The sequence below is a fragment of the Larimichthys crocea genome, chromosome X (assembly GCF_000972845.2).
Source record: "Larimichthys crocea isolate SSNF chromosome X, L_crocea_2.0, whole genome shotgun sequence".
Classification (NCBI taxonomy): domain Eukaryota; kingdom Metazoa; phylum Chordata; class Actinopteri; family Sciaenidae; genus Larimichthys; species Larimichthys crocea.
In genome coordinates this window covers 4,772,803-4,799,432 of record NC_040020.1, presented here as the reverse complement: position 1 = coordinate 4,799,432, position 26,630 = coordinate 4,772,803, and the positions used below count along the sequence as shown (strand labels likewise).

General features: G+C 39.5%; 3 protein-coding genes across 3 annotated transcripts; 1 reads left to right on the top strand and 2 right to left on the bottom strand.

Moving 5' to 3' along the window:
- Nucleotides 1–16: 16 nt before the first annotated feature.
- On the bottom strand, nucleotides 17–6,092 carry elmod2 (ELMO/CED-12 domain containing 2). The gene is made up of 9 exons (XM_010746292.3): nucleotides 5,955–6,092; nucleotides 4,118–4,265; nucleotides 3,991–4,019; nucleotides 2,401–2,498; nucleotides 2,187–2,316; nucleotides 1,753–1,886; nucleotides 1,241–1,309; nucleotides 939–1,072; nucleotides 17–852 (listed from the first exon to the last, which is right to left on the bottom strand). Exons 2-9 carry the CDS (start codon nucleotides 4,260–4,262, stop codon nucleotides 695–697), a joined length of 897 nt encoding a protein of 298 aa, XP_010744594.3. The 5' UTR covers nucleotides 4,263–4,265; nucleotides 5,955–6,092; the 3' UTR covers nucleotides 17–694.
- A 1,451-nt stretch (nucleotides 6,093–7,543) lies between these two features.
- On the bottom strand, nucleotides 7,544–11,116 carry LOC104931313 (tubulin alpha-1C chain). The gene is made up of 4 exons (XM_010746291.3): nucleotides 10,993–11,116; nucleotides 9,299–9,521; nucleotides 9,066–9,214; nucleotides 7,544–8,704 (listed from the first exon to the last, which is right to left on the bottom strand). The coding sequence occupies exons 1-4, from the start codon at nucleotides 10,993–10,995 to the stop codon at nucleotides 7,715–7,717; spliced, it is 1,365 nt and encodes a 454-aa protein (XP_010744593.2). The 5' UTR covers nucleotides 10,996–11,116; the 3' UTR covers nucleotides 7,544–7,714.
- A 1,851-nt stretch (nucleotides 11,117–12,967) lies between these two features.
- On the top strand, nucleotides 12,968–18,016 carry gprin3b (GPRIN family member 3b). Its single transcript, XM_010746305.3, has 2 exons — nucleotides 12,968–13,329; nucleotides 15,217–18,016. Exon 2 carries the CDS (start codon nucleotides 15,304–15,306, stop codon nucleotides 17,512–17,514), a length of 2,211 nt encoding a protein of 736 aa, XP_010744607.3. The 5' UTR covers nucleotides 12,968–13,329; nucleotides 15,217–15,303; the 3' UTR covers nucleotides 17,515–18,016.
- Nucleotides 18,017–26,630: the final 8,614 nt, after the last annotated feature.

Genomic DNA, 26,630 nt, shown 5'->3' with positions numbered 1-26,630 from the left:
CACCACACAAAACACATCTCAAAACATCAAAATGTGTATTTATTAACTCTGAGTAACATTTGTTAATCATTACACACCTTCCTCGAAAGCAAAAGCATAAGCATAAAAATAAGGTAATAAAAACAATCATTTTAAGTTCCACATTACCTATATTACAGAATACAGATGACATCAATGGGGACACGTGCACATATATTAAAGTTTCCGTCATTATCTGGATGTAAAAATCAAATTCCTGAGCAGGACAACCGTGAAAAACACACAAGTCTTGTTCACATAAATACAAACAAGACAGCTACAAATATGGTGATTAATCGCCATTTCTCAAGAAGTGTCTTTTAACTGCAACAATTTGGCTTCATGCTCACTAAAAGTGCTTAAACCCTTCGCTACAGATCTCTGCAGCAGCTCTTGATTCCCCTTTACGAAGCTTAATTAAACACCGGAATGGTCATTTATTTTTGAGGTATAGGGTGTTAGATTTGTGCTCTATTAAAAAACCTTTAACTATCACTGTGAAGAAATAAACAGAGAATGACTAACGAATCACAAAACCAAATATAAGAGGATTTTTTTTTTGTTTTAATGTTTGAGGAATATGACCGACCAGCTTCAGTCCGCTTTTATGCTTCTTGCCTTCTTCTGCCTGAAGCGACGTCAGAGGCCACAGAGGATCAGCTATCTCTGAATATTGTTAGTTTTTAGAGCGGACAGTGAGCGTGAGGGATACATCGGGGTCCTGTAGATGCATCTTGACGATGTCGTGGAATTTCTCTCGGTACTGATTGAACTGCATGATGCTTTCCGGCTCCTCTGCCACCCAGAATTTATCAAATTCGTATGCCAGATAACCTGGAAGACAAATAAATAATTCTCTATGAAAACTGCAAACAAATTTTTGGAAAGAATCAGAGATGCTGAAAAATAATCAGACTCACAGTAGAGCTGATGAAAATGCTGGAGCTCAGGTGTGCCCAGTACTGTATTGTAGAAGTGAGGCTTCAAAGCGCCGCTCTTCAGGAGGCTGTAGGCCATCTCTGTCAAGTTGATCCCAACTATGGCGTATGAATACCTAAAGTATGAGGAAGATTAGCATAAGGCGTATTTTAACAATGACAGGCATGGTGAACCCTATCAACTGTAGCTAAATGGTTTAGTAACAGGTAATAATGCACAACTTTGACACAACACTAAGAGAAAATATGCAGATACTAATACTGCATGTGTGAATGTCTCTTACCCAAGTTTCGGATGGTTTGCGTGGGATAACACCTGACGAGCCTCCTCTGTGTAGTTTTCACTGAAAAAACTGTAACAGAGCAGAAACATTTCAGGATAATTTTCATTTACTGTGAAAAAAATATATATATTTTGCTTTTATTTGCTGGTTTAATCAAAAACTTAGATCATGTTCAACAGTAATCATGTACTCGCTGGTCATAACATACAATTTAAAGGAGTAGTGGCTTCAGAGGACTGGTAAACTCACTTTTCGAACTCTCCCCCAGATTTTTATTGCAACCTTTTTGTTGGATTCGCTGCATCGATTCTGTTCTTTTTTGTTACTGTACATTTTGAGTCAACAATAATAGGAGATGCTAAATTGGTGAAGTACTCCTTTAAAAAACAAGCTACTGTTATGGTGAATATTTAATTATATTATAAAATGTATCTAGACTAAATAAATGTTTTAAAGTGTTTATCTGTGTGGGTAGTTAATAAATGTCTTGTTGTTTTTCATTGAGGACTCACACGAGGTTGATCAGGCCGAGCATGCCCATTCCTCTGAAGTCAGTCTTGGGGTCATCTCCTTGGAATCCAATGTCTCCCCACTGTTTGGTTATCCTCGATTCCAGTTTGACATCAGGCATCAACAGGTCCCACAACTACGAGTACAAATACACATAATACTGAGTTACACATGTAACTCACTCCGGATTATGCTTTTGTATTGTGCCTTGTAACTCGATTATATTGTTTCAGTTTCACAAAAAATGATAAATGTTGTTGGTCTTTGTAAAGCTTCAGTTACTTTCAGTGAGTCTTATGTTAACAGGACATTAGTTCATGCTTAGTCTATGATAATTGGTGCATCTGTTATTCAAACTGACTGATCCTGACATATGTATACTTTGGATAAAGCGACAGCTTTACTAATGTATGGATCCAGATGTAGGAATAAAAACCTTCAACAGCGTGGCCTCGTGCTCTTGGTTCTCAGAACTGAAGACTTCCTTTCTCAAGTCTTCCACAGATATATACAAGCTGTTGTATCCTGTAATCTGTAACAGACAGACATGAAGGCTTTCCTTGAACCTAGAAAGGAGATTGAACAAAGAATTAAGGTAATGCTTCAAACATTATACTCAGCTAAACATGACATATAAGAAGTGAGCTTACAGTGGATCTTTCTGGGGTTTGACATTCTTCACTTTCATAATTTGATCCACACATTGCTCTAATTGATCTTTGTTGGTGTCCAAAGCTCCTCTTAAAGCCTGCGGAGGGAGAAAGCAAAAGAGAGGAGGACTTAGTCACAGAAAAGTAATGATACAGCGAGTTATCATCATTGGTTACCACACAGTGTCTCCTGTGCAATCTGTGCTCTAATAAAAAAAGATGACGAAGCACTTCTGTTTCTACATCGAATGGACTGTTGATCGGAAAATGCTTATCTAGCTATAGTCACAAATGACAAGTAGAGTCAATTAATCTATGCTTGGCAAGAGTTTTCAAAGATAAACACTGATTAACCTCAGAGGACACTTCTTTATCAGAGTTCACACATAAAACAGTCTAACAGATAGTGAACAGGTCAGTAGTCAGTCACAGGGTGGTTCCTTTACACTTCACCTCTGTGGGACCATATAGTTCAAACAGTGTTTCACATCTGCTGCCGTTACGATTATTATTATGTGATCGCATTGACTGAATCTTCCCTACACTTATGTTTGTCGTCAATGCAGCAAACAGTTGTTCCCACCATATACCTCAAATTCTGACCCAGTTAGCATTGTTAAGGGCTTCAGGGGAGGATTTTGAAACCGTGAAACAATAATCAGTGAAAAAGAAAAACAGCTTCTGGTGTGTCTGTGTTCTGGATGATAAAGTGTCTCCTTGTCTAAATCTTTCAAGGATCCGGTCTGCAGCCATGGGTCATTGATGAAAGGAACTGCTCAGAGAGACTTTGAGTCTTTTTAATCATCATTTTTGTAAACTCTGTATTGAACGTTCATTTTTGCCTTGTGGATCTCAAATCCTGTCCTAGAGACAGGTTTCTAGGTATGTTGTTAATGCAGTGAGTAAACACGATCGGTTTGTTTGAGCGCCTAACTGTGGCGATTTTTGCTTTTGTTTCCCAGCATGCACTGGTCACTGGTTGCTATGGTTGTAATTGAACTGGCGACACGGAGCGGCTGAAACAGAGCAGTTGACGTAATTTCTAGAAGCATGACCTTTTATTTATTTATTCTGCATGAGGTCCAGGAGGCGCACGCGGTAAAGATATTTCACTTAGCGAATATGGAGGTTTATTTGTTTAATATTGAACGATGTAAATGTTTCTGTGATTTCGTCTGAGATTACTTTTCTGTTATGTTAACATGTTTGAGCAACGGACACTAGCACATTAACCCCAAACTGTTTCAGGTATTCATATTTCTTTGTAGTTTTCACAGTGTTTGATGATCAGAGAGGGAGAGAAATAAAACGTCAAAAGACATCTGTATGATTCGTGGCCATCCTTGCATTGGACCAGTGTAATTACAGAGTCTGAGGCTCTTCTTTTTTTAAACCTCGCCACACGTCTTTTAAGAATTCACATATTTGCATTTTGAATGACTGACCTACCTTTTCGACTCATCACTGTCCTACAGTATCTATACCGTATATACAGTCCATGATAAGATTGTGTTTAGTGTTTTTAAGATTCATGGTTATGATTAACTGTGTTTCTGGACAGAATGTGTAACAGTGGTAACATTTTCCTACCTTGTTCTTTGATGACCGAAGAGAATATTCTACAACAGGACACAAAAAGCAGGTTAACATACATTTTTAAAATGTATACAAAGCATGAAAAGTAGACTTAGACTGGATTTGGGATGATTCGATTCACCTGCTTTTGTTGTCCTCGTTGCCCCAGGCTTGTATCCGGAGCATATTCTCTGAAGCTCACATTTCCCTGTTGCCTGTCTGATGAGCCACTTCAGCCAGTATCTCAGGAAGGATGTGTAGACATACTGCCAGATACACCCCAACATTTTCTAGAACAGAGAAAGACAAAAACACCGGACACTCGAAGAATTCAAGCAGTATCACAGTCTGATATCAGCCTAACACACATTAAACATTTGTCTTATGAATCAGTTTGTTAAGACTGAATGCCTGAAATGAATGTTTGACTCCCATCAGTGACGGATATCAGTGCTGTAGCACTTAAGATCACTTTTTCAAAAGGTCTTGGTCTCGTCTTGGAAACCCACTTCTTACTCCATCTTGTCTCTGTCTCAGACAAAGAGGTCAAAGAGGATTTAATTTCAAGACTAGTCAAGACCACAACTACACTGCATGTCACTTAATGGCTTGAACTACTTGACAGCATAAAGCTAACATGCAATGAAAGCCAATGAATAGTTGAACACTCATGAACACTCGTGCAATGCATTATTAATACCCAGTAAAGTAGTAGGTAAAGGCTTTATTGGCATGGCAATATCATACAACAAAACTTAAAACAGCAAGACCTTCGTTGAACCTAGAAAGGAGATTGAACAAAGAATTAAGGTAATGCTTCTACTTATATGACATGATAGCAATATATTAATGTTGCAGCAACTGATTTGTGAGGTCTGCTGAACTTATGTAAATGTAAATGTACTTTATTTATACAGCCCTTTACAACAGTCCTTTCGGTGTACCAAAGTGCTTTACAGTAGATAATAAATAACGAGAACAATAGGTAAAAAACAAACAAAATAAAAACAATAAAATGCAACAAAATCGAATAAGAAATGATAAAAGTGTCATCATACTACTGGGTGTTAAAAGCCATCCTAAATAAGTGGGTTTTTAGCTTGGATTTATGATTATTGTTTTAATTAATTAAATGGTGAATAAATAAAATAAATCACAATTTCTTAGAGCCAAAGTTGATATCATCATGTTTTGTTTTGTCCAGGACAATTCAAACCAGCAAAATATTTAATTTACGATAATGCAAGACAACAAAAGGAAACACATTTAAGGAACTGAAATCAACAAATAAAGCCAATTATATGTTTTGTATGAATAATATTACCTTCAAACTAACTAGTGAATACACTGAAGTGGAATAAAAACACAACATTTCTCCTAAATGTAAGAGTAGAAGTACAAAGTAGAATAAAATGTAAATACTCGAGTGAAGTACTTGTACCTCTAAAGTGTATTGGAGTACACTGCTTGAGGAAAAGTACTTGATTATGAACAGGGCTGTCTGTCTGTCTGAGTCATCGTGACAATGTCCATTTGTTCTGATCAGCTGAGACACTATCCCGCATTTAAAAGCAGAATACTTCATTGTTTAATGTGTGAGCTGTGTGAACCACTCAAACACAAACACGTGAGCAACAATGAGACACGGACAGCTGACGAGGGAAGCTACCAAAACAATAGCGGCTAACAATAACGCTAATGCTAAGCTCAGGTGTCCATTCAGTTTGTGTTAAGTAGCGACTTCAGTGGCGCTTTAACACACAACATCACTACTTAGTATTAATGCCAAGAAGCTGGTAGGTAGTCACCTCTGGTTTATAACAAACAAAACAAAACTCACAGGTGACAGTTGACCGGCTCAGACAACAGGTTGTCATTGTATTCGCTGAGTTAGCTAACAAACGTTAACCTAGCGTTAGATTAGGTGACGTCCGAAGCATTTATGTACTTGTTAGTATTTGAAATTAGGTTTATCTTACCTTAATGTTGCAGAGACAGAGAAATACTCAAACTTATCCTCGCTTTCAAGCTATTAACTGCTCGGTGAGGGTTAGCTGCGTTTCTCTTGACAACAGTCTGGCTGTGGTGCGTTCAGGATCCGTTCGGACGCACAGCCGTTACGACGCGAGCACTAACACGCATCTTGGAAATGTTTTATTTTTTGGATATATGTATTAAATTATTACATGTAGATTGTTTAAAACGTTTTTTTAAAGAGCGATTGGCTGGTAACTTATGTCCAAATTTTGGAAACACTGCGAGAAACGTGTGAAGTTGTAGAGAAAGCTGAATGAAACGATATCTTTGAACACACCACACACGCCAACCTGGCGTTGACGCTGCCAACGCCGCAGCAGCGACACCTACTGTCCGAGGTGTGAACTGCAGCCTGCGGCCAATCATTCAAACTGTTTATTTTACCTGTTAGCTCGACATTAAATCAGAGGATATTAGATTAGTGGATCTAATTTGTCCTCAAACCGAGACGAAGAGCAGATTTATATATAAAAAAAATGTTACAGCCTGCCTCTTCTTCTTCTTCTTCTTCTAGATAACTATGGTTGGTTTCAGCCTAATCAAATATTTACCTTTCCCAGTTTAACCACAAGATGATGCCAGATCCACAAAATGACTGAGTGTGTGCTAGATTAAATGATATCAAAGTCTATTTTTAAAATAGACCAATCATATATTATTGATATAAGGCTCCATTATCTCATAGATACCATTGATATGTAATTTCTTTCCTTCTTGTCATGGTGTGTATATTTCTTTTCACCAACTCACTTGACATGCTGGCTACACACACACACACACACACACACACACCCTCACCCTCACCCTGAAGCAGAAGTCTGCCATATCAACAATGCAGGAGTCTGTCCTGAGTTGCTCACTCAACTGTAATTAAGTCACGGTCCACCTTCTCACCCAATAAGTCCCTCTGGGCTTTTGGAGGCAGGATGTCTATCCTTGTACAATTACTGCATTCCAGGAGGAGCTCCTGTGTCTGACCCAGGATTTATTTGAAAACTGAATCCCCAAAGTAACTACCTAGATTATAATAACAGCCTGAGAGAACAGCCTAAGCAGAACCAGGATCAAGCTTATGATGTTGATATTAAATTAGTTATAACAGCACTGACAAGCTTTTTATAGCACCACAGTGAAAAGCTCAAACGTGATCACTGTAATTAATGTGCTGTTGTGTCTCTCTATAGAGGCACATCCATGGGGCGGCAAAGGCTGACATGATAATAAAACTTCAATAATTTCTTAAGGGAAAACTAAAGTTAGAGTCCTTTGATGTGAGTGAGTATAATACTTCAGACTAAACCAACAAATACTCAAAATAATTGATGATTTATGTTTTTATTATTGTTTTTAAGGTTTTATGATTTTCACTTATTTCAAAGATAATGTTCAATAAACAAAATGTAAATGGTTCTGGTTCTATATATATTCTACAAAACTGTTAAAATCATGTCTGACTGAAAGCACTACTCAAACTATTTGTTTTTATTCATCACCAAAAGAAATGAAAGTAAAGTAAATAAACAAGCATAGGTTCATATGCCACATGAACTTTATTTATACAACCAGAAGTTCAAAGTACAAAAGCTCTCCCCCCTTCATACCCTCACCTAAACACTAATGAACAAACTTGCTTAACAACAGGACCTCCAGCTGATGTGCCACAAAAATCTGACATGCCAGCCATGATTTCAATGTTTTTCTTTTAATATTCGTCCTCGTCCTCATCCTCTCCCTCTCTGTCACCCTCAGCAGAATCTGCTCCAACCTCCTCATAATCCTTCTCCAGAGCTGCCATGTCCTCTCTGGCCTCAGAGAACTCTCCCTCCTCCATGCCCTCACCTACATACCAGTGAACGAAGGCACGCTTATTGTACATCAGATCAAACTTGTGGTCAAGCCGAGCCCAGGCCTCTGCAATAGCAGTGGTGTTGCTCAGCATGCACACAGCCCTCTGGACCTTGGCCAGGTCTCCACCAGGAACGACAGTTGGAGGCTGGTAGTTGATGCCAACTTTAAAACCAGTGGGGCACCAATCCACAAACTGGATGGTGTGCTTGGTCTTAATTGTGGCGATGGCAGCGTTGACATCTTTGGACACCACATCACCACGGTACAAAAGGCAGCATGCCATGTATTTGCTGCGGTGAGGGTCACATTTTACCATCTGATTGGCTGGCTCGAAGCAGGCGTTGGTAATTTCTCCCACGGTTAATTGCTCATGGTAAACCTTCTCAGTAGTGACGACAGGGGCATAGGTGGCCAGAGGGAAGTGGATACGAGGATACGGCACCAAGTTGGTCTGGAACTCTGTCAGATCGATGTTAAGTGCCCCGTCAAAACGAAGGGAAGCAGTGATGGAGGACACAATCTGACTCATCAGTCTGTTTAGGTTGGTGTAGGTAGGAAACTCGATATCCAGGTTCCTACGACAGATATCGTAGATGGCCTCATTGTCCACCATGAAGGCACAGTCGGAGTGCTCTAAGGTGGTGTGGGTGGTTAGGATTGAGTTGTAGGGCTCCACCACCGCAGAGGAAACCTGGGGAGATGGGTAGATGGAGAACTCCAACTTGGACTTCTTGCCATAGTCTACAGACAGACGCTCCAACAGCAGGGAGGTAAAACCAGAGCCGGTGCCCCCTCCGAAGCTGTGGAAAACCAGGAAGCCCTGAAGTCCACCGCACTGGTCAACCTGAGGACAGAGGGACAGACATCAACCAAATATATCACACGTTAGTGTCATTGAAATGAGAGTTGGAACAGGTGACTTATGGGGTCATTATGAACGTACAGGTTCAGTGTTTCTTTAAAAAGTTTATATGGTACTTGTTATTGCCAGATTGTATTATTCTATCTATAACTGATATGACAAGTAATTAAATCAGCTACACCCGATGAACATTAAATCTGTGAGCTGGCCAAACTACAAAAAGTTGTTGTTGTTAAGATTAAACTTCCTGCTAGTCACTGACGACAACATTTTGTAACACGATTACTGACTGTTGTGCTGCTCTCAGCATGGAAGGTATTCCCCCTGCTCTGAAGCGACTCACCAGTTTGCGGATCCTGTCCAGCACCAGGTCAATGATCTCTTTGCCGGTGGTGTAGTGTCCACGGGCGAAATTGTTGGCAGCATCCTCCTTGCCGGTGATCAGCTGCTCAGGGTGGAACAGATGCCGGTATGTCCCAGACCGCACCTCATCTGAGGCGGCAGGTTAACACAAAATGATTCAAGAGACCGGCTAACTAAAATCAAACAGCAACTGTGGTCTAATCACGAGTTTACCAATGACAGTGGGCTCCAAGTCCACAAAAACAGTTCTGGGGACATGTTTTCCAGCTCCAGTCTCAGTGAAGAAGGTGTTGAAGGAATCATCTCCTTCTCCGATGGTCTTGTCACTGGGCATCTGTCCATCAGGCTGGATCCCATGCTCCAGGCAGTAGAGCTCCCAGCAGGCATTGCCGATCTGAACACCAGCCTGACCCACGTGTACTGAGACACACTCACGCTGGAGAAACACAAAAGGAAATTTGTAACACTTAGCCTTAGAGCTAAGATTCAGTTGTTCAATTGCAAGAAGAAAAAAAAGATAAACTGCTACGTGCAACAAGTGCTACCCTTTGTGATGAGTGCAATCATTGACATATCAACTGTATGTTATGTAGCGAAGCAGCAGTGACACATGTGAGCAGGGGAGGCAGAGAGTGATATAGAGTAACACATGGCTTAATAAATTACAACTTAGCAAATTTTAGACATATTAGAAACTGTCTCTCTTTCTGTCTCTCAGCCAAGATATTTATGCACGCTATGATTCTTATCAGTATGTCCTTATTGTATTACATGTTGGGGGCAGGCTGGAGAAACAACTATAAGACCTCTTGAATCCATAAACAAACTCTAAAAACTCTAGACAAAAAGCCAATGCATTGCCATCACTGTAGGGGACTGGAAAAAATACAATTTACTGAGCTTTGAGAATTTTTGATTCTTTTCAAAATTGTGCCTTGTTTATAAAAACTTTAAATGGTTCGGCCCCTCCTCCACTAGGTGACTTTGTGTATACTCGCTCAGTAAGCTCTGTTAGATCCTCCTCAATATCCTCTGTACCAGATTGTACCATACCATTTCGTCGCTCTGCATTTGGGCAATCAGCCTTCTCTGTGAGAGCCACAACCCTACCTGACGATATAAAGCGCTGCAGTTCCATCAGTACATTTCAAACCAAATTAAAAAGTCTCAGCTCTGTAGCCACTGACATTGTGGGTGTATGTTATGTGCTATTATTGTGTGTAACTTTGTATTTTGCATTATGTGTCCTGTGTGATTTTTTTTGCTTTGCACTGTTTGTTATTGTGCTGTAATATGTTTTAATTGTGTCTGTCCAAGGGACTGCAGAGGAAAAGTAGCTGTAACTCTGGTGCAGTACATCAAATGTAATCGTTTATGTTTAATAATGTACATGGTCCCATTAAATAAATGAATGAATGAATGAATGAATAACATTTAGATGGGGCCACTATTAGCTTTGTTAATGGATACATAGGTTACATACTTAGTTAACTTAATCAAATGCTAAAGTCACCTGTTAATGTTAAGTAAATAGTAGTGAAGTAAATAATAAAAATAGCGAAATAAACAGTCAGTCAGGGAGAGGATGTGCGGATTATTTACAGCGGTTTACTGCCATTAACTCCAACCCAGCATCTAAACTGAGTTTAAAAGGTGACTTTAACAGCAATTAAACCCATATAATCCAATTAATGTACACTTAATTTATTTTTTGTGTGAAACTGGGTTAATTATTAACGCTACTCCTTCATCGTAGACGTTTTGTGAGGATGCCTAGCTTTGACAGTCGCCTGTAACTAATGCTGACTGTCTATAATATAGTCATCAGCATAGCATAGGGCTACCACATACTGTGTTACTACCAAGTATTCAAATAAATAAAACAACTCAAATGATATCATACTCACCATGCTGCTGAGGCTCTGAGGTGTGAAGATGAGCCACCTGGAGTTTCAGTTTGTTTGTTTATTGATGCGCTGGAACCTTTTTATAGTAGAATATTGGCGATCGCTGATTGGTTGAATGTCACTCAGACTGATTTCCTATTGGTTAAAAATGAACCGTTTCTAAAGCAGAGAAAACTTAATTTCACTTGAATTTCCAACTAACTTTACTTTATTTATATTGTTTATTTAGTTAGTTCGCTGTCTGTCTGTTCATATATCTTACCTTATTTTATAGGCTATTATATATTTTTTTACTTTTGTATTATGTCTATCTATTTATACATTTTGACTGTTTTTATTTAATTATATTATTATTAGTCTCTTTCATTAGAATTATTTTCTTCTTTATTGTATTATAATTTTCTTATTTTATTTTTCAACCTGCCTCCTGTATTTCCTCACTGCAATGATGATGAGATTCCTCAGTTTGTGTTGTGCTTTTTGCTTATAATAATTGTATAAAAAGAGCTATACAAAAAAAAGTCTGATTGATACTGTATCAGTTATTAGATATGTTGGGTTACGGCATATATACAAGGTCTCTTAGGTAATTAGGGGACTGTGATTGTTGCTTTGTTGGTAATAGTTTCACTAGTTTTTCCATATTTATAGCTCAAGTTAAATTACAACAGCTTCTCAGTAAATCCTGAATTTATGCCATTTGGTCCTTTCAGAAAAAGACTGTCACCCTATGGTTGTTACAATATTAACATACAACAAATTTAACACTGCATTGTTTTGCTAATATGACACTGAAAGACATTCATCATGTCATCATGTTTCTATTTGTTTCTGTTGATATTTATAGATTGAAAATTGCTAATCTACTAATTGTTTCAGCTGCACTGTATATTTTAATGTCTTTTGTGTGCAAACATCTCAGTTCAGGGACCTGTTTATGTTTACATGTATGTTTTAATGTTTATTGTCTTTCTGCAGTAACCACCCACACCCACACCTATTGCTAGTAATAAATGAGTGGCATGTCAATGAGAGTGTGGGACTATGTTTTATGAGCTGGAACTAATCCCTATCATTTCTGTTCATAACCGGACAACCTGTGGAGAGTGTACATTCATAGATCAGCACTACTCAGGAAACCATCACCTATAACTGCAGTACAGTAGGCTATCCACCACTGCTGATCTGTCGTATGGTTATAGGGGATCTCTCATCCAAACACATGTGCACACATGAAGATGAAATCAAGATGCATGGTCAGAAGTGATGGCTTGATATCTTCTTAATCATCCTGTTATCCTTTAGATTTATCTTGTGACTTCTTGGGCATCTCTTGGCTTCCAGTTTTTGGACCACTGTCAATATACATCAATAAGTAAGCATCCAAAAGATCAATGCACACTTTCTATGTATATTATGAGTCCATTTCAACTTATTTACAATATCTGGTAATGACCTAGTTTTAATGGAAAGTATTTAATGAACTTCTTCTTCTCTAATTGGATGAGACATCATGTGAAAGTGCAGCTAAACTGAAATATCTGCACCCTTGACAGAGCATGACACCAAGCCTGCATCTACTCTTAATGCCCTGATTATAAATGTAATGTATTAAGCGGACCTCTTAAACCCATTTCTTTATTTCCCACATGCAGTTTGCAACATGAAATCACCTGATTATATTCATAAACACAACCTGATGTTCCTTAATGCACCCCCCTCCAAACAGACACGTACTGTAAACAACACACAGGTCTTCTCATTAATCCATTTTCTAAAAGGGCACAGCAAAATATGGAGTATTACATGCTGCCTTAGGACACAAACGATAACTCTGCTGGGATCTAAAAGTAATACATTTGCAAGAGATGCTCGTATGAATGCCTGCGGCTGATACAGCACTGCCTCCATCCTCCCTCCTCCTCCTCTTCCTCCTCTCCCTCCTCCATTCATCCATTCATCTGGTTTACTCTGCTGCACCACGTTGCCTGCGCTGGACCAGCTCAGTTCAGGATAGCACACACACCATGAGAGGTGTACTTTTTCATGGCATAAGGCAACGCTAGTAAAAAAAAAGCCCTAAAGATGCGGCATCCATCGGTCGGACCGTGGTGACTCATTGCGCACGGTCGGTCAGTCAGGCTGCTTGAATTTTTGCGCTTTTTGCTGTGGAGGATCGATACCTCTAAGACCCATATTCTGGTGGAAGGCGTGGCTTGGTGTCACCGACACAGGGTTGATTTTTTCCATATTCATTTCTAGGGTTTTGCCTCGTCTCACTGACACGGACGCGCAAACGGCACCCTGAGGTACGGGACATAAAGCGCCTCTCTTAAGGTAAGCCATCCTCCTCTTTTTTCATTAGACTGTGCTTCCCTTTCGTGACAGATGTTGAATTTGTCCGCAAGGTCAAAGCAAATCAGCAAATATGAGTGGCCTCTTGAGATGTTGGGGTGGGACAGGACTGCAAATATAGGCTACAGTAGCTACATGGCATAGAGCTTAATTGGCCCGAATAGGACGTGTGCATCACTTTAATGTATGTAATGTTTGCGGTGGTGCATGGATTCATATTCTGCAGGATCTTTCTGTTATTATGTCCCCTCAGAACAACCCAGACATCAGGGCGTTTTTAAATTGTTGAATATCTAATTACAGTCAGGATATGCTTTCCATAAATATTTGCACTTTGACAACAGACACGCAGATGCATAGTGGGAGAGCACACACAAATAGGGCTACACCTGTCCATGACCCAAAACACAAGCCTCCTATTCTGTTTTATTCAAGTCACACTTTTAAAATGATTCGTTTTGGTTAGAAAATGCACTAAAAGGTGGATGATTAATGTTTAAATAAGAGTCACAGGGCTGATTATTCTTTATTCTTGACATGAATATGACCTCGTTTGAATAAAAGCTATCACGGTTGTTGTTGTGGAGCAGTGTGAAGAAAGGAGAATAACTCAAAAGACAAGGCTGCACATTATGCAGAATGGATTATCATCAGTAATGTCACTCAAATCGCTCTCTGTGGACCACTAAATTATCAATTGGTGGTTCTTCCTCCTCTCTGCATGTTAACCTATAGGCTGTTCTATATGACCGAAGTCTTGATCACAGTGCAATTCATTTGTCTGACTCCAAAAGGATCAGATATATCAGACTGGCCCAGTTGCGTTTACACTTTCAGAGACAGACTGAGATGGAGTAATTTATCAGGCCCTGGGATGAGGAGATTTGTGAAACTGTAGGTCAGTGACTTGAATTTATACGAGATTGATTATGAGACACGCACAGCTTTTTCAAATCTCATTGTGTTTCACTAAATGTGATCACTTGTGTCTGTTTTCAGGTATCACTTTCAGGGTTATCTCTAGAAATGTATCCTCATATATTTGTGTGAGACGCTTTCTAAGAATGATTGACTTTGACATTATATTAACATTGTTATGAAGTGTCCAATTTATAATAGATCACAGCAACGATCAGTGTGGTTAACCCCCTCTGGGAACAACAAAAGAGGATTTGACAAGTTGGCATCTCCTCCTCATACTGTAACACTGATTATTCTCCACTGAATGTGGAACATCTACAATCTTTAATCAAAAATATGTTTTATCTGTAAGCACTTTCAGCCTACATATGTCTTATTATCAAAGTCTTGGTCCTGTACTTTGTTTGCTTTACTTCCATGTTTGAATACCTTGCATTTTCCTTTTGGTCTGACATTGCATTTTTGCATACTCCTTAGGGGTCCCCCCCAGTTATTGCTCTTGTTTTTTTTTTTTTGTTATTTGTACAACTGGATCAAGTAACCTGAATTTGAAATAGATTTGTTACATAAGTAACAAGTTTTAGAAGAATTATTTGGATCATGTTTTTAGTTATAGCCTCGATCGAACTAATCAACAATTAATCACAGATAATATCACATAAAGTCTTTACAGTTACACAGAGTATTGTTTTTATGATTGTATGTTACGATGAGAAGGCTTTGAATCACATGTATTAATCTTAGTTCAAAGTACGGGTCATTGATTGTTCTGTTCTGACACTGAAATGCATGTTAATGACTGTTCAAAGAAACTACCTGTACCGCTACATGCACTTAACATGATGCTCATTTAGGCCTGGACTAATATTTGCTTCTGATCTGAATATTTTTGTCTAAATTAAGTTAATGAAAAGTGAAACTAAGTCTATTTTTATTTTCCTCCTTTAGGAAGCTGCACAAAGTGACCGATATTGTGCATCTGTTTTAATCTTTGGATTACGACGAATATTTAAAGACTGAAACAGTGAATCCGGCATGGGAACTAACCCAAAAAGGACAGTGACAGTCCAGATGGTGCCTCAGCTGGCTGTGGTGGACACGCTGGGCAATAAGGAGCCGAATGCCAACTGGGCTAAAGAGCCCAACCTCAAACTCTCTCAGATTTGTCCGAACCCCACCCTTACATCTCCCGGCCACAAACAGGATAACTTACCCCTGACTGCTTCTACCGATAACATCATCCCACATACACAAAAAACAACCTCCAAGGGAGGTGAACCAGTTAGCAGCGCTATGCCAGACAAACCAGCACCAGCTAATGGAAACCAGACAAAATCAGAGATTGTGACAGGTGGAGAGCAACAGATGCCAGACCTGTCTCTAACAAGCCAAGGTGTGGGTGAGGCAGCGGGTGACCAGAGGGATTCTAACGCTAATATGAAAATGTTAAGTCTGGCTGATGAAAAGGAAATCTGCAAGGTGAGTGCATCATCTGCTCATTCAGTGTCAAAGGTTGACATGCAGACCAATGACTGCAGAATAAAAGGGCCAAGTGCAGCCGAGGAAAAGTGTGCGCAGCTGACATCCTCAGCCAAAGCCACAGCGCGAGAGGACAGTAGTAAACACGTTTCTCCAAAAAATACAAATCTTAACAACACCTGCGAATCAGTGCATACAGCATCTGAACCACAACGCGATAATAAAGGGAATGCTTCAGCTTCCAAAAACAAGGACACTGCTGTACCACAGAAATCTCAAGAGCCTGATCATATACGTAGCTGCTCTCAAAGCTCTGCCAGTCTGCAAGAGACACCCATACCGAAACAAAGCGCGGAGACTGCTGCAGCGCCGTTAAGCTCCACTACACCTCCATCTAAGAGCGAAGCTGCCGAGGCCAGGATTACAAATAAGAATTCAAGCTCAAAGCAACCAGAGAAGGATTTGCCACCAGTAAAGAAACCACAAGTCCCCTCAGATAAACATCAGCCAGTGTCTTCACAGACGGAGCCCTCCACTCTACCCCAGGCTATTCAAAACATGGCAGCATATGGGCAGGTGGTTAAGGAAGTCAGCCAGACTAATACAGCTGCCTTTGAAGGACAGCAGCAGCACTGCAAGCTGTACAGGGAGGCTTCGACGATGACCTTATCTCTGTCATCCACCCCAGTCAAGCAGTGTCATGATATGGAGGTTCAGGCGGTGGCCAGCATGTGCAGTAAGGCTGTGGCCACAAGTCCGAGCCTGCTGCACTTCGCTGAGACCCGCAGGCCGAGTGGTGGTGGCGCAGTCCCCAGAGAGGAGGCACAGAGCCTGGCTGTAGTTTACCAGGTTGATGGGGGTGTGGGAATACATCAGATGAACCTAAATACTCTATCTACTGATCCAAGATCAGAGAGACTCACTGTTGAGGCAGAGATGTGCCCTAATCAAAATGCCGGTGTGGTTTTCCCCTCAGAAACTTTGCCCCAGCAGCAAGACAAAGAGTTAGGTGCAAAGCCTAAGGACCCCGTGTCAGGTCTGTGTAACACCCAGCCAGTTTATCAAATCAACATTGAACACAGCAACCACAAGGAACAAGGAGAGACAGGTAACTCTCAATATAAAACAGCAGTTCAGACATCTGCAGTGAAAACAGTCACTGCCGAAGCTCCCTCTCTCAAATCAGGAACACCCCCAGAGACAGCCGTTGCTACCAAGTCTAGATCTGCTGACAGCAACAATGCTGCGCTGTCTCAGGCTGCTGTTACAACCAAGCCCAACCAGGCTCTGCCAAAAACAACTGCAACAAACACTAAATCAAAGTCAGGGCTAACTAAAAATAAAGCTGGAAGTCCTAAAGAAAAGGGTAAATCTGGAGGTAAAGCTCTGACGAAGGAGACAAAGTCCAACAAACAGAAGATGGAACCGGAGAGAAAGGAAGAAGAGGATGACCAGTCAGGGAAGGATAAAGGAAAGAGCGTCCATGACGTTGTCTGGGATGAACAAGGGATGACTTGGGAGGTCTACGGCGCTTCTGTGGACCCAGAATCTCTTGGTTTTGCCATTCAGAGCCACTTACAGTGCAAAATCAAGGAGCAAGAGAGGAAACTGATTGCCCGGACCTCCTTCCGAAAGTCAGTCTCCGACTCGCCAAAACATGGCAGGAAGAACAAAAGGAGGCAGCAGAACATTTTCAGGTCAATGCTGCAAAATGTCAGACGGCCCAACTGCTGTGTGCGTCCCCCTCCCTCCTCCGTCCTCGAGTAGCACAGCCGCACAGAGGTAGCCAAAGTCGGACTCCTCCCTATTTCCTAGAGGTCAAAATGTTTGTCCTCCCCTCGTCATGATTGAATGCCAAGTGAAACATTAATGGGACGACAATCCCTGTAAGTAAGTATACTGGAGTGTTGTAGCATAAAGACTCAAAACTATTTGTGATGTTTGTGATCAAAGACGGTAGGAAATAGAAATATAAAATGAACAACTCAAGACTTATTTTCTAGAAATAGATATTATAAAAAGAGAAAACTTTTTTGAATAACAAATGCAATAATAGTGAAACGCATGTATATTAGTTACAAAGGCAGTTGTATGACCTAAAATGAAGTCACAGTAAAAGGCACTGATCATGGGGTAGTCATATTACTAACTGTCAGAATATTTGTGCAAATATATTAAACCAACATCTCATTACATTTGGTGCATTTGTTATATGTTTTTGAGGTGTTTTTGGGGCCCTATATTTATAAGATTGTTGTAATTTCTTTTCGTGCACATTTATTTTTAGTGAGTTATTAAGTTGTGCAAAAAGGGACTGTATGCATACATGCGCTGTTTAATCTCTGTTCTTCTTTGGTTTTCCTATTAAAACAACCAAAAACTAAGTTGAGCTTTACATATTCTTCATTTCTGACCCCACGTCAGCCAGGTATTGCACCCTTGTTTAAGCTTAAGCTGAGTTCTTGTCAAAACATGGTAGGAGTTCAACTTAAAGGTCATGGAAACGTGAATCAAGCACATCAATAACCTGAAGAGGAGATGGTGTTTATGTGTGTGTGTAAGCCAAGTGCACATGTCAGGGGATGTGAGAGCAGCAGGCGACATCAGTGCAGTCCACGGAAGATGTAAGGGAGTGACAGACTGCAGCTGAGAGTAACGGTACAGCAGCTTGTAGATTGAGCTGGATAAATTAGTGTTGAGCTTAATGAGAGAGTTTCTGATCTCCAATGAGGGCATGAAGTTTGTTCAGAGGTTAAGGCTAGATAGCTCCCAACTATTTGCTTTTGAGAGATTGGCAACCCAAGTTTGCACATGGGCCTGGACAGGAAGATTTTATAATACTTGTTTTTTTACATGAAGCCACAAATGTGGAGCTTAAAGCCTAAAAGTGACTCAGTGCTCATTGTTTATTGTATCGTCTGTAAAGGAGACCTGAGTGCTAAGGGAGACTGAACAGACATTATCAAATGCATGAATGACAAGAGCTATAATTCAGGTGTAAAAGCAATGTAAGGATATGAAGACTTTCTAAATCAAAGACAAGATGCCAGTAGTCCTGATTTTAAAAATGTCTCTAGAAATTAAGTCTTTAGGTCACTTAAAGGTCCAGTGTGTAATATTCAGGAGGATCCATCACAGATGGATGTTTTTATTAGTGTATAATCACCTGAAGAATGGTTGGATTTTACCTTAGAATAACCCCATATAAAGTGGGTCCTCTTGGCCATGTCTAGATGATAACCATAGATTAGCAAAACAGATTTTTACGTGTTGTTTCCACGCATGAAAGAAGTTTTCTTTTAAGGCTACCTGCCAAAAAGGCACTGATCGTGTCCCCTTATTTTAACCCAAACAATGATCTTTTTCCAAAACCAAACCAAGAATTTTTGGTAGAGAGGCAGTTAATAATGTTCAGGCCCCAGACGAGGGCTTGGAAAATTTATATATTTGAAAATTGTAATGCAAAATACAAAAAGAAAAAAAAAAGATCCAGTGTGTCAGATTTAGGGGACAATGTGTCACAGAAATTGAACATATTATGCATAACTATATTTGAATTAGTGTATAATCACCTGAGAATAAGAATCATTATGTTTTGTTAGGATGAACCTATTATAGCTACAGACACAGCAGATGGTCTGCCATGTTTGACAAATTAAACCATGGTTTTATGTAGGGCCTTTTACATTTTTCTTTGTGCACTTAGCAGCCACTATAGATTCTCCTTCATCCAACTGCCGACTTGTCCAGGGTGTACCCCTCCTCCCCTAAGTCAGCTGGGATAGGCTCCAGCCCCCAGTGACCCTTATAAGGATAAGCGGTTACAGAAAATGGACGGCTGGATGACTCTATGGTCAGTGCACACTTCTGATTGGATTTAGGCAGTGTGGTTTGTATCGTTTGGCTGTTTGTAAATCAGTAGATGCATTTTCAATTAGGACTGAGTCAATTAGTGAATCAGCAGAAAACAAATTGGCTATTTCAATGGTTGCTTAATTGTTTCCATGAATTTTCAGGCAAACATTCAAAACATTTAAAAGCTCCAGGTTTTCACATGTGAGGATCTGTTGCCTATCTTTGCATTTATCCTGCATTGAAGAAAAAAGAATATTTTGACTATTGGTTAGCCAAAACAAGATGACATGAATTTGGGCTCTTGGAAATTGTGATGGGATTATTTATTGATCTTGTATGGACCAAACCATTAATTAATCAATAAAAAATCAATAAATCAGTTGATAATAAAGATATTTCTTAACCTTCCCTCAATAGTCAAATGTATGTAACTCAATAGAGGTAATTGAATTTTCCAGGTTAACCGTGGAGCTCTTCTGCCATATAATGTTCCTATCCTGTGACATCATTCAGTGTAATAACATGATAATATCATTTGCTGTTATTAAAGGCCTCTGTTTTAACTGATTGATACAGAGAAGAGTATCTCCACGAATCCATTCTTTTATGGCAAACTCCTTCTTTCAGTGTGAATTTACTGTCCTAACTTGTGTAACACTGATTTCAGGCGACTGCTGTTATTGTCTTAACAAGCATGTCACTTCCTGTTAATATCAGGATGTGATAGCAGGGGGACAAAAGTCCTCTACTCTCGTAATCTCTGTGCTATGAAATGTCAGAACCTGTAAAGACCAGCACAGACTGAAGCGCCTAATCCTTTTCTTTGATCCACTGGGATCAGAGGACACAGCTAAGTTGTACTTCCATCTTACCTGCTCAGATTTGTGTAAGAACAAGAGCCTGTGAATGCTTTTGGAAGCAGCGGTGACACCTCCATGACCCCTTTATATATACTCTTATATAAGACAGGTCGTATTCTACAGTACACCAATCTTTAGAGTCATATTAGATACCAAATTCAGCCTCGGGTAGATTAATGTATGTGTCTCTCTCCTCCCTCTGTTCCAGTCTAGGTCACTTTAAAACTCGGACATTTCTGTGCACCCGGTCACCAGCCTTAATTCTGATTCTTTCTCCCTAGCTTTAATTAGCCGTGTTTCAATTTTTAATAACCCCCTACCCACTGTGTCGTTATGCCTGGTTCCTATTTGGAAGTGCAGATTAGATTCGGCCACAGGCGGTGGTTAGCACAGGGGGAGATTTATTCCAGTGACAAGGAACATGGAGAGGGATTTCAAAGGCACATGGACAAATACCACCCACTGCTGAAGTTACCAGAGGACAGCATTTAATTCGCTTTCAATATTCACCTCAATGGATGGTGCTCCATGCTTTCTATGGATCTTTTAATTAATCCACTTTGCAGGCAATGGTTCTCCTCCTTCCAGTGGTACATCTGAAATTATAGTATCAAAAATTTGGATGAAATAAACTCTGAGACTGATGAAATGTTATTTAAAATAAGATTTGCATTTCTTGTAATATTTCGTTTCAATATTAGCCTGTGAAGTCACGTTCATGTATATAGCCATCCATCATTAGTTATGAGCTAAAATGTGACAGCAAGATAGTAAGTGCAGGTAAAATGAAGGGTTCAAAAACAGTGCGATCGTGGCTCCAGTTGGCTTGTGGCCAGAGAAGCGCAGATCATGCCTTTTCTACCCAATTAGCAAATTAGAAAAATGCTGCCAACAAGTCGGTAGCGGAATAAGACTGGCCTAAGCTGCTGTATATTAATGTCATAATGGTGGTACGCTGTGTAAAAAGCTTGAGAAACACTGGTTGAAACATATACTGTAACTAATAGAGATGTACTGGGACCTTTACTGCATGCAACAAATCCTATGAAAGGACCAAAACCAACAATTCATCAGTCATTTCTGAAGGAATAGTTTATGCTAGACTATGCTAACCAGCAGCTGGCTCCAGCTACCATATTTATCATATGACAGTGGCATTAATTTCATCTAATTCTCTGCAAGAACCGTACTACCATCCCCTATCTGTGGCATTGAAGACATAAGTCCCTAAAAATGGGTCACAAATGTATAGTTTTATTTATAAATATGACTCGGGAATTTCCTACCACACCTGGGTACTGTAGTGTTAAGCAAAAGTTGCTCAAAGAGGAATAAATAGTTCATTTGCTATTTATTTTTTCAGACATGTTGATGTGTTTTTAACAGTGGAGGTATGTGGCACAGAGGAATGAGATATATCAGGCTTACAGTTATTAGGATCAGTTTATTGCTGGTTTGGGTGTTTAATGAGATTTGTTGCCAAAATAAAATCACCAGCGGTCATAAAACAAATAAAAATATCTTAAATAGTTAAAAGAGAAGTCAAGTAATATATAAAATGACCGCCAGTCGAGTAATTTTCTATTTTGTTTAGCCTCAGTAATCGTCAGAGAAGTGATTATGCAGTGCCCCCCTGTAGCTCCACATCACCATTACTGCTTTATATTTAGAAATGCAAATAGTTGTATTGTAATTAATATCTTTTGCAATAAAGAACTAATAACCTGTAACAATGTGCTGTTAAAACTGTTTTGTGATTAAATGTGTATCTTTGAAACATGACAGTGACAGTTCAGCCCTAATACCCAGCTCGAGGGCGAAATAATAATCTCTCAAGTGTTACCACTTAACAAGGAAACTCCCAGGCTGTGTCAGAAGATAAAATTAAAGATAGACCATGAGAGGAAGCCGGAGCCCCCTGTTACAGCCCAAGGGCCTCCCCTGACTCATGCTGAGATGTTGAAAATAATGGTGCTCGTACTCTGGGCGAGCAGATGGGTTGCAGGGAAAAGACTTGAGATGTGAAAAACAGGTATTTTAGTGTTGTATAAATAATTATTTAGTAGATTTAGGTGGTTATAAAAAGAGAAATCAAGCATTCATGCTCTTTTACAAGGTAAATGGCGCCCTTAGATTTCATTTATTTGATAAAAATTGTAGACATTATTGTCAAATTAATCAGTATTTGACCTGCAGATCTTTATTGATTCCTAAATTTACAAGAGATTAAAAAGGTTTATCTACATCTGCATAATTGATACTAATCCAAAATGAATGTTTCAGGATACTTTGAAATACTAAATTAGGTATTCTCGAGTGGAAGATATCTTCCCTCACTTAATCATTTTAAATGCTTTTTTATTTTTTTCATTTCAAAGTGTAAACACTCAGCATATGTAACTCAGTAATGGCATCTTTGGATTCTGGGGGGAATTCAGGGCAGCAGCAACATTTCTGAGCTATAATTGAAGTCCCACAGATAAGTTTCTGTCCTGGTATTGGGATTCCAGATCTGCTTGCGGTGACCCAGTTAGCTTCACAAACACATTAGCTTCTCCGGTTCATATAGAAACCCCTTATAGAAGCCCTGCAGAGGCTACGTGGCACGTGGACTGAAGCTATTACCATTATCGAGACCAGCATCAGAATAAAACCTATCCACTCACAGATGGCGTATTAGATACACTATTATCATGGGAATGAGTGTTAATTACTATTTACAGATTTGAGATTGTGGAAGTGGGTAATTAGGGGTAGCTGGTGATCATGGTCTTGCCATATAATTCTACATAACCCGGGCTTCAAAACAGCTCTGGAGATTTATCTGCTGACTGCTGGAAGCTTTGAATTCTTCAATTTTCAGCCATTTCTGTGCTGTTTTTCCACAGTCATTTTTCATCTTCTCTGTGCCACTTACTCTGCCGGTGCCTCCCCCCCCCTTCAACTCCAACTCCCTGTTTCTCTCTTGTCCCAGACGCTCCTTTCTCTCTTTGAGGATGATATCATAATGAAGCATCCTAAGCCAGTAACGGCGAGGTGATTAAAGATTCTGCTGGCCTCCACACTGCAGAATATTTCTCATAAAATGGTCCGCTGCTGCTGCTGCTCCTCTCCCTGATTCATCCTTGTATTGTTATTAGCCAGATAGCTGGAAGTGAGGCTTGTCCTCCTGATGGCTGCTCTGCTCCCAGTGGAGTATGTGGCCTACATTTGTTTGTGGTGCAACGTTGGGCTGTGAAAGTGTGTTCCTTTATCAAACAATTCCCGTTTTCTGCAGCGTACCTCCTTTTTGTCTCCTCAAACATTTGCTGTTTTGTGGCCATGCACTGTCCTTTCTTTTCTGGATGTCTTTCCCCTTTTTCTCTCGGTTTTGTATCCAGCATTTTGAAGCTCATTATTGATTGCTTACCATTCAGCTCACAAGCACATTGAAACCTTTGTAACAGCGCATGCATGTGCAAACAAAAAAAGCGCGCACACACACAAAAACACACACATATATATACACAAAGGTCACCTTCCCTGGCTTCATTAGAGACTGCTTTATTATGGCTGACAGGTGTGCCCATAAATCATAGGTCCCCTGGTGGGGTGAGAAGATCCAAAACAAACTGAGGGAAGGGGAGGAGAGGGATACAGTAGACAGAAAGAGAGACAGACAGACAGACATATCAATGCACTGCAGCTATTGACAGTGGTTTTCTGCCACTGAGGCAGAACCATCATAGCACCGCCTGAAGAATATTTTTTTCCGTCATTTTCAGCGTCTCGGTGGAGAGATAAGCAGCTTTTGTTACATCGCTGCCTTTTGCTGAAGAGAGCGAATGGAAAGAAAGTCCTTATCTTGATAAGAAAATGCAGTGTTAAAAGAGGACAGACAGACAGACAGACAGACAGACAGACAGATGGACGGATCGCTGCTTCAGATTATAAAATATCCAAAGTGAGTCCAAAAAATGATTTTGATAATAAAAACAACAACAATCGGGCGTCTTTGTACGGAAATTCAGCCTGAAACGAAGATCCTCCCTGTGAAAGTCATTACCTCTGAACTCAGTGCTTTTTGTTACAACATGGCCTGCGTCACTCTGCATTGTCTGCAAAACAGCAAAAGAAGTTAATCCTCCTTTTTTTAACCTGAACACTCTGAAGTGAACTCTCTTAGGTCTATGAAAGAAACACTTTGGATAGACATCACAGTAATGTTTTAGAATAACTTCCATGCAAAGCAAGGACGTGATAGAGCAAAGCTTTTAGACACTGTTATCTTTTATTATTATTATTATTATTATTAACACCCAGGCTGTAGTCCGCCCCTTCAACACTCGACAAGAAACCAGAAAATGTCTCTGTTTAGTAAATGACTTGGATTTTCAGCCAAGCTAACAGCATGACCCTTGGGATGGCAATGTGTGTCAGTCGGCTCCACCACTTTGGACCAACCACAAATTTACTGCAGATATACAAGGACTCCAGAGGATACATCCTCATGATTTTAATGATTCTCCCTCTAGCGCCACCATCAGGTTAACTTTTGTATTTATTTCTTGATATTTCTCGAATTCTACCTGATGGTTTAGCACAAAGTTTGGGACAATTATAACAAAGTAATCCTTGACTTTTCAAAGTCAAAATAATTTTTTAATTTTTTGAGGAAGACAACACATTAGACTAACAAAATAATATTTTTTAAACTTATTTTTAATTTTATTTTCTATAATCAATGATCTTATACCACTGAATGAATGATGTAGATAATGTACCATTTTACGATAGCTCATTGTTCATAGCCATCTGACCTACAACTCAGCCACAGTAGGCAGCTGTTTTCATTGGAAACACATAAATCAACATCGTACACAACCTGTTCAACGAGCAAGCCAGATATTTTCACCAGGAAAAAACAAAGCTAAGAGAGTGAAGATTGAATTTATATTCATCAAGTGGTTAGAAACGCGACTCCAACTGTTGCTGTTGAATGTATAATTAAGGAACTGTTTGCCAACAAGTTTGTCAGATAAATCTAAAAATATGATGATATGTCAATGTTGTGTTCACACCTCGTTTCTTCTGCCACCAAGTGGCCAAAAAAGAAAAGAAACATTTTCTTCCTTGTCTTTCAGCTTTTCATTCATTTTCAATATTTACGGTCTATTATTTATTATTATTATTTAATAATTTACTTCACTGTATTCACCGGATTTATTTGTCACTGTTGTTTATCTATGTTAATGTACTTTTATTGGTTTTATTATTTCATTTTTATTACTTGTGTGTGTTTTATATTGTTTATTTATACTCATCAGTGTCATTAAGGTCCTATACAAATAAAGTTTGATTGACTGATTGCCTTCTGCACACTGTCGATTTGTCCAGGTTAAAGTTCTCTGGGAAAAAATAATAAAACTTATTATTATTATTATCGTTTTGTTGGCACTGAAAGTGTCTAAAAATCCTGAAATACCCCAAATCTGTAAGTTTTTAGATGAAAAATAAGATAATAAAAACACTGACACAGTGTCCTCAGTGGTAACAAGGTCAAGGCTTCTTGCTGATTTCAATCTGCTGATTGTCAATAAATTACACACTGAGAGTTGTTAATGAAGGAGCTATAAAAGAAACAGTCATCAGTTTTTAAGATAATGAACTTGCTACTTACAGCTGAGCAAACACTCAAGTGTAGTGAGCACCAAGAATAAAAGACAAAGCACTTAATTTCCAAACAAATGTGAAGGTGATTAACAAAAAACAACTTTAAAATACTCTACTGTTGTATAATGTTACTCTTCACCTCAGGTTAAAACCGCAAGATTAAACAAGTGGATGAATCAATTATAATATTAATAATTAGATCTCATGACATATTTCATGAAGATTCATGAATAATTATCACATTTCCAGTGCCAAAGGTGAGAGTTTTCCCCTTTACCTTCTAGTTCAATCAGTTCCCTTGAAAGATATCTTGATGACCGTTTGAATAGGACACCATCAACACTCATCACCTCATTGCGATGCCACTTCATGATTTAAAGCTGGCTCTGTCACAGGCTGACAAGTCTCTCATCTAAAGCAGTTCAAGGTTCACCTGTGCTGTCAAAGTTCAGTTCAGACCCTGGTCCTCCTTATGCTGGTCATAAGTTGGTGAATTGTTTGGACGAGGCACAGTGT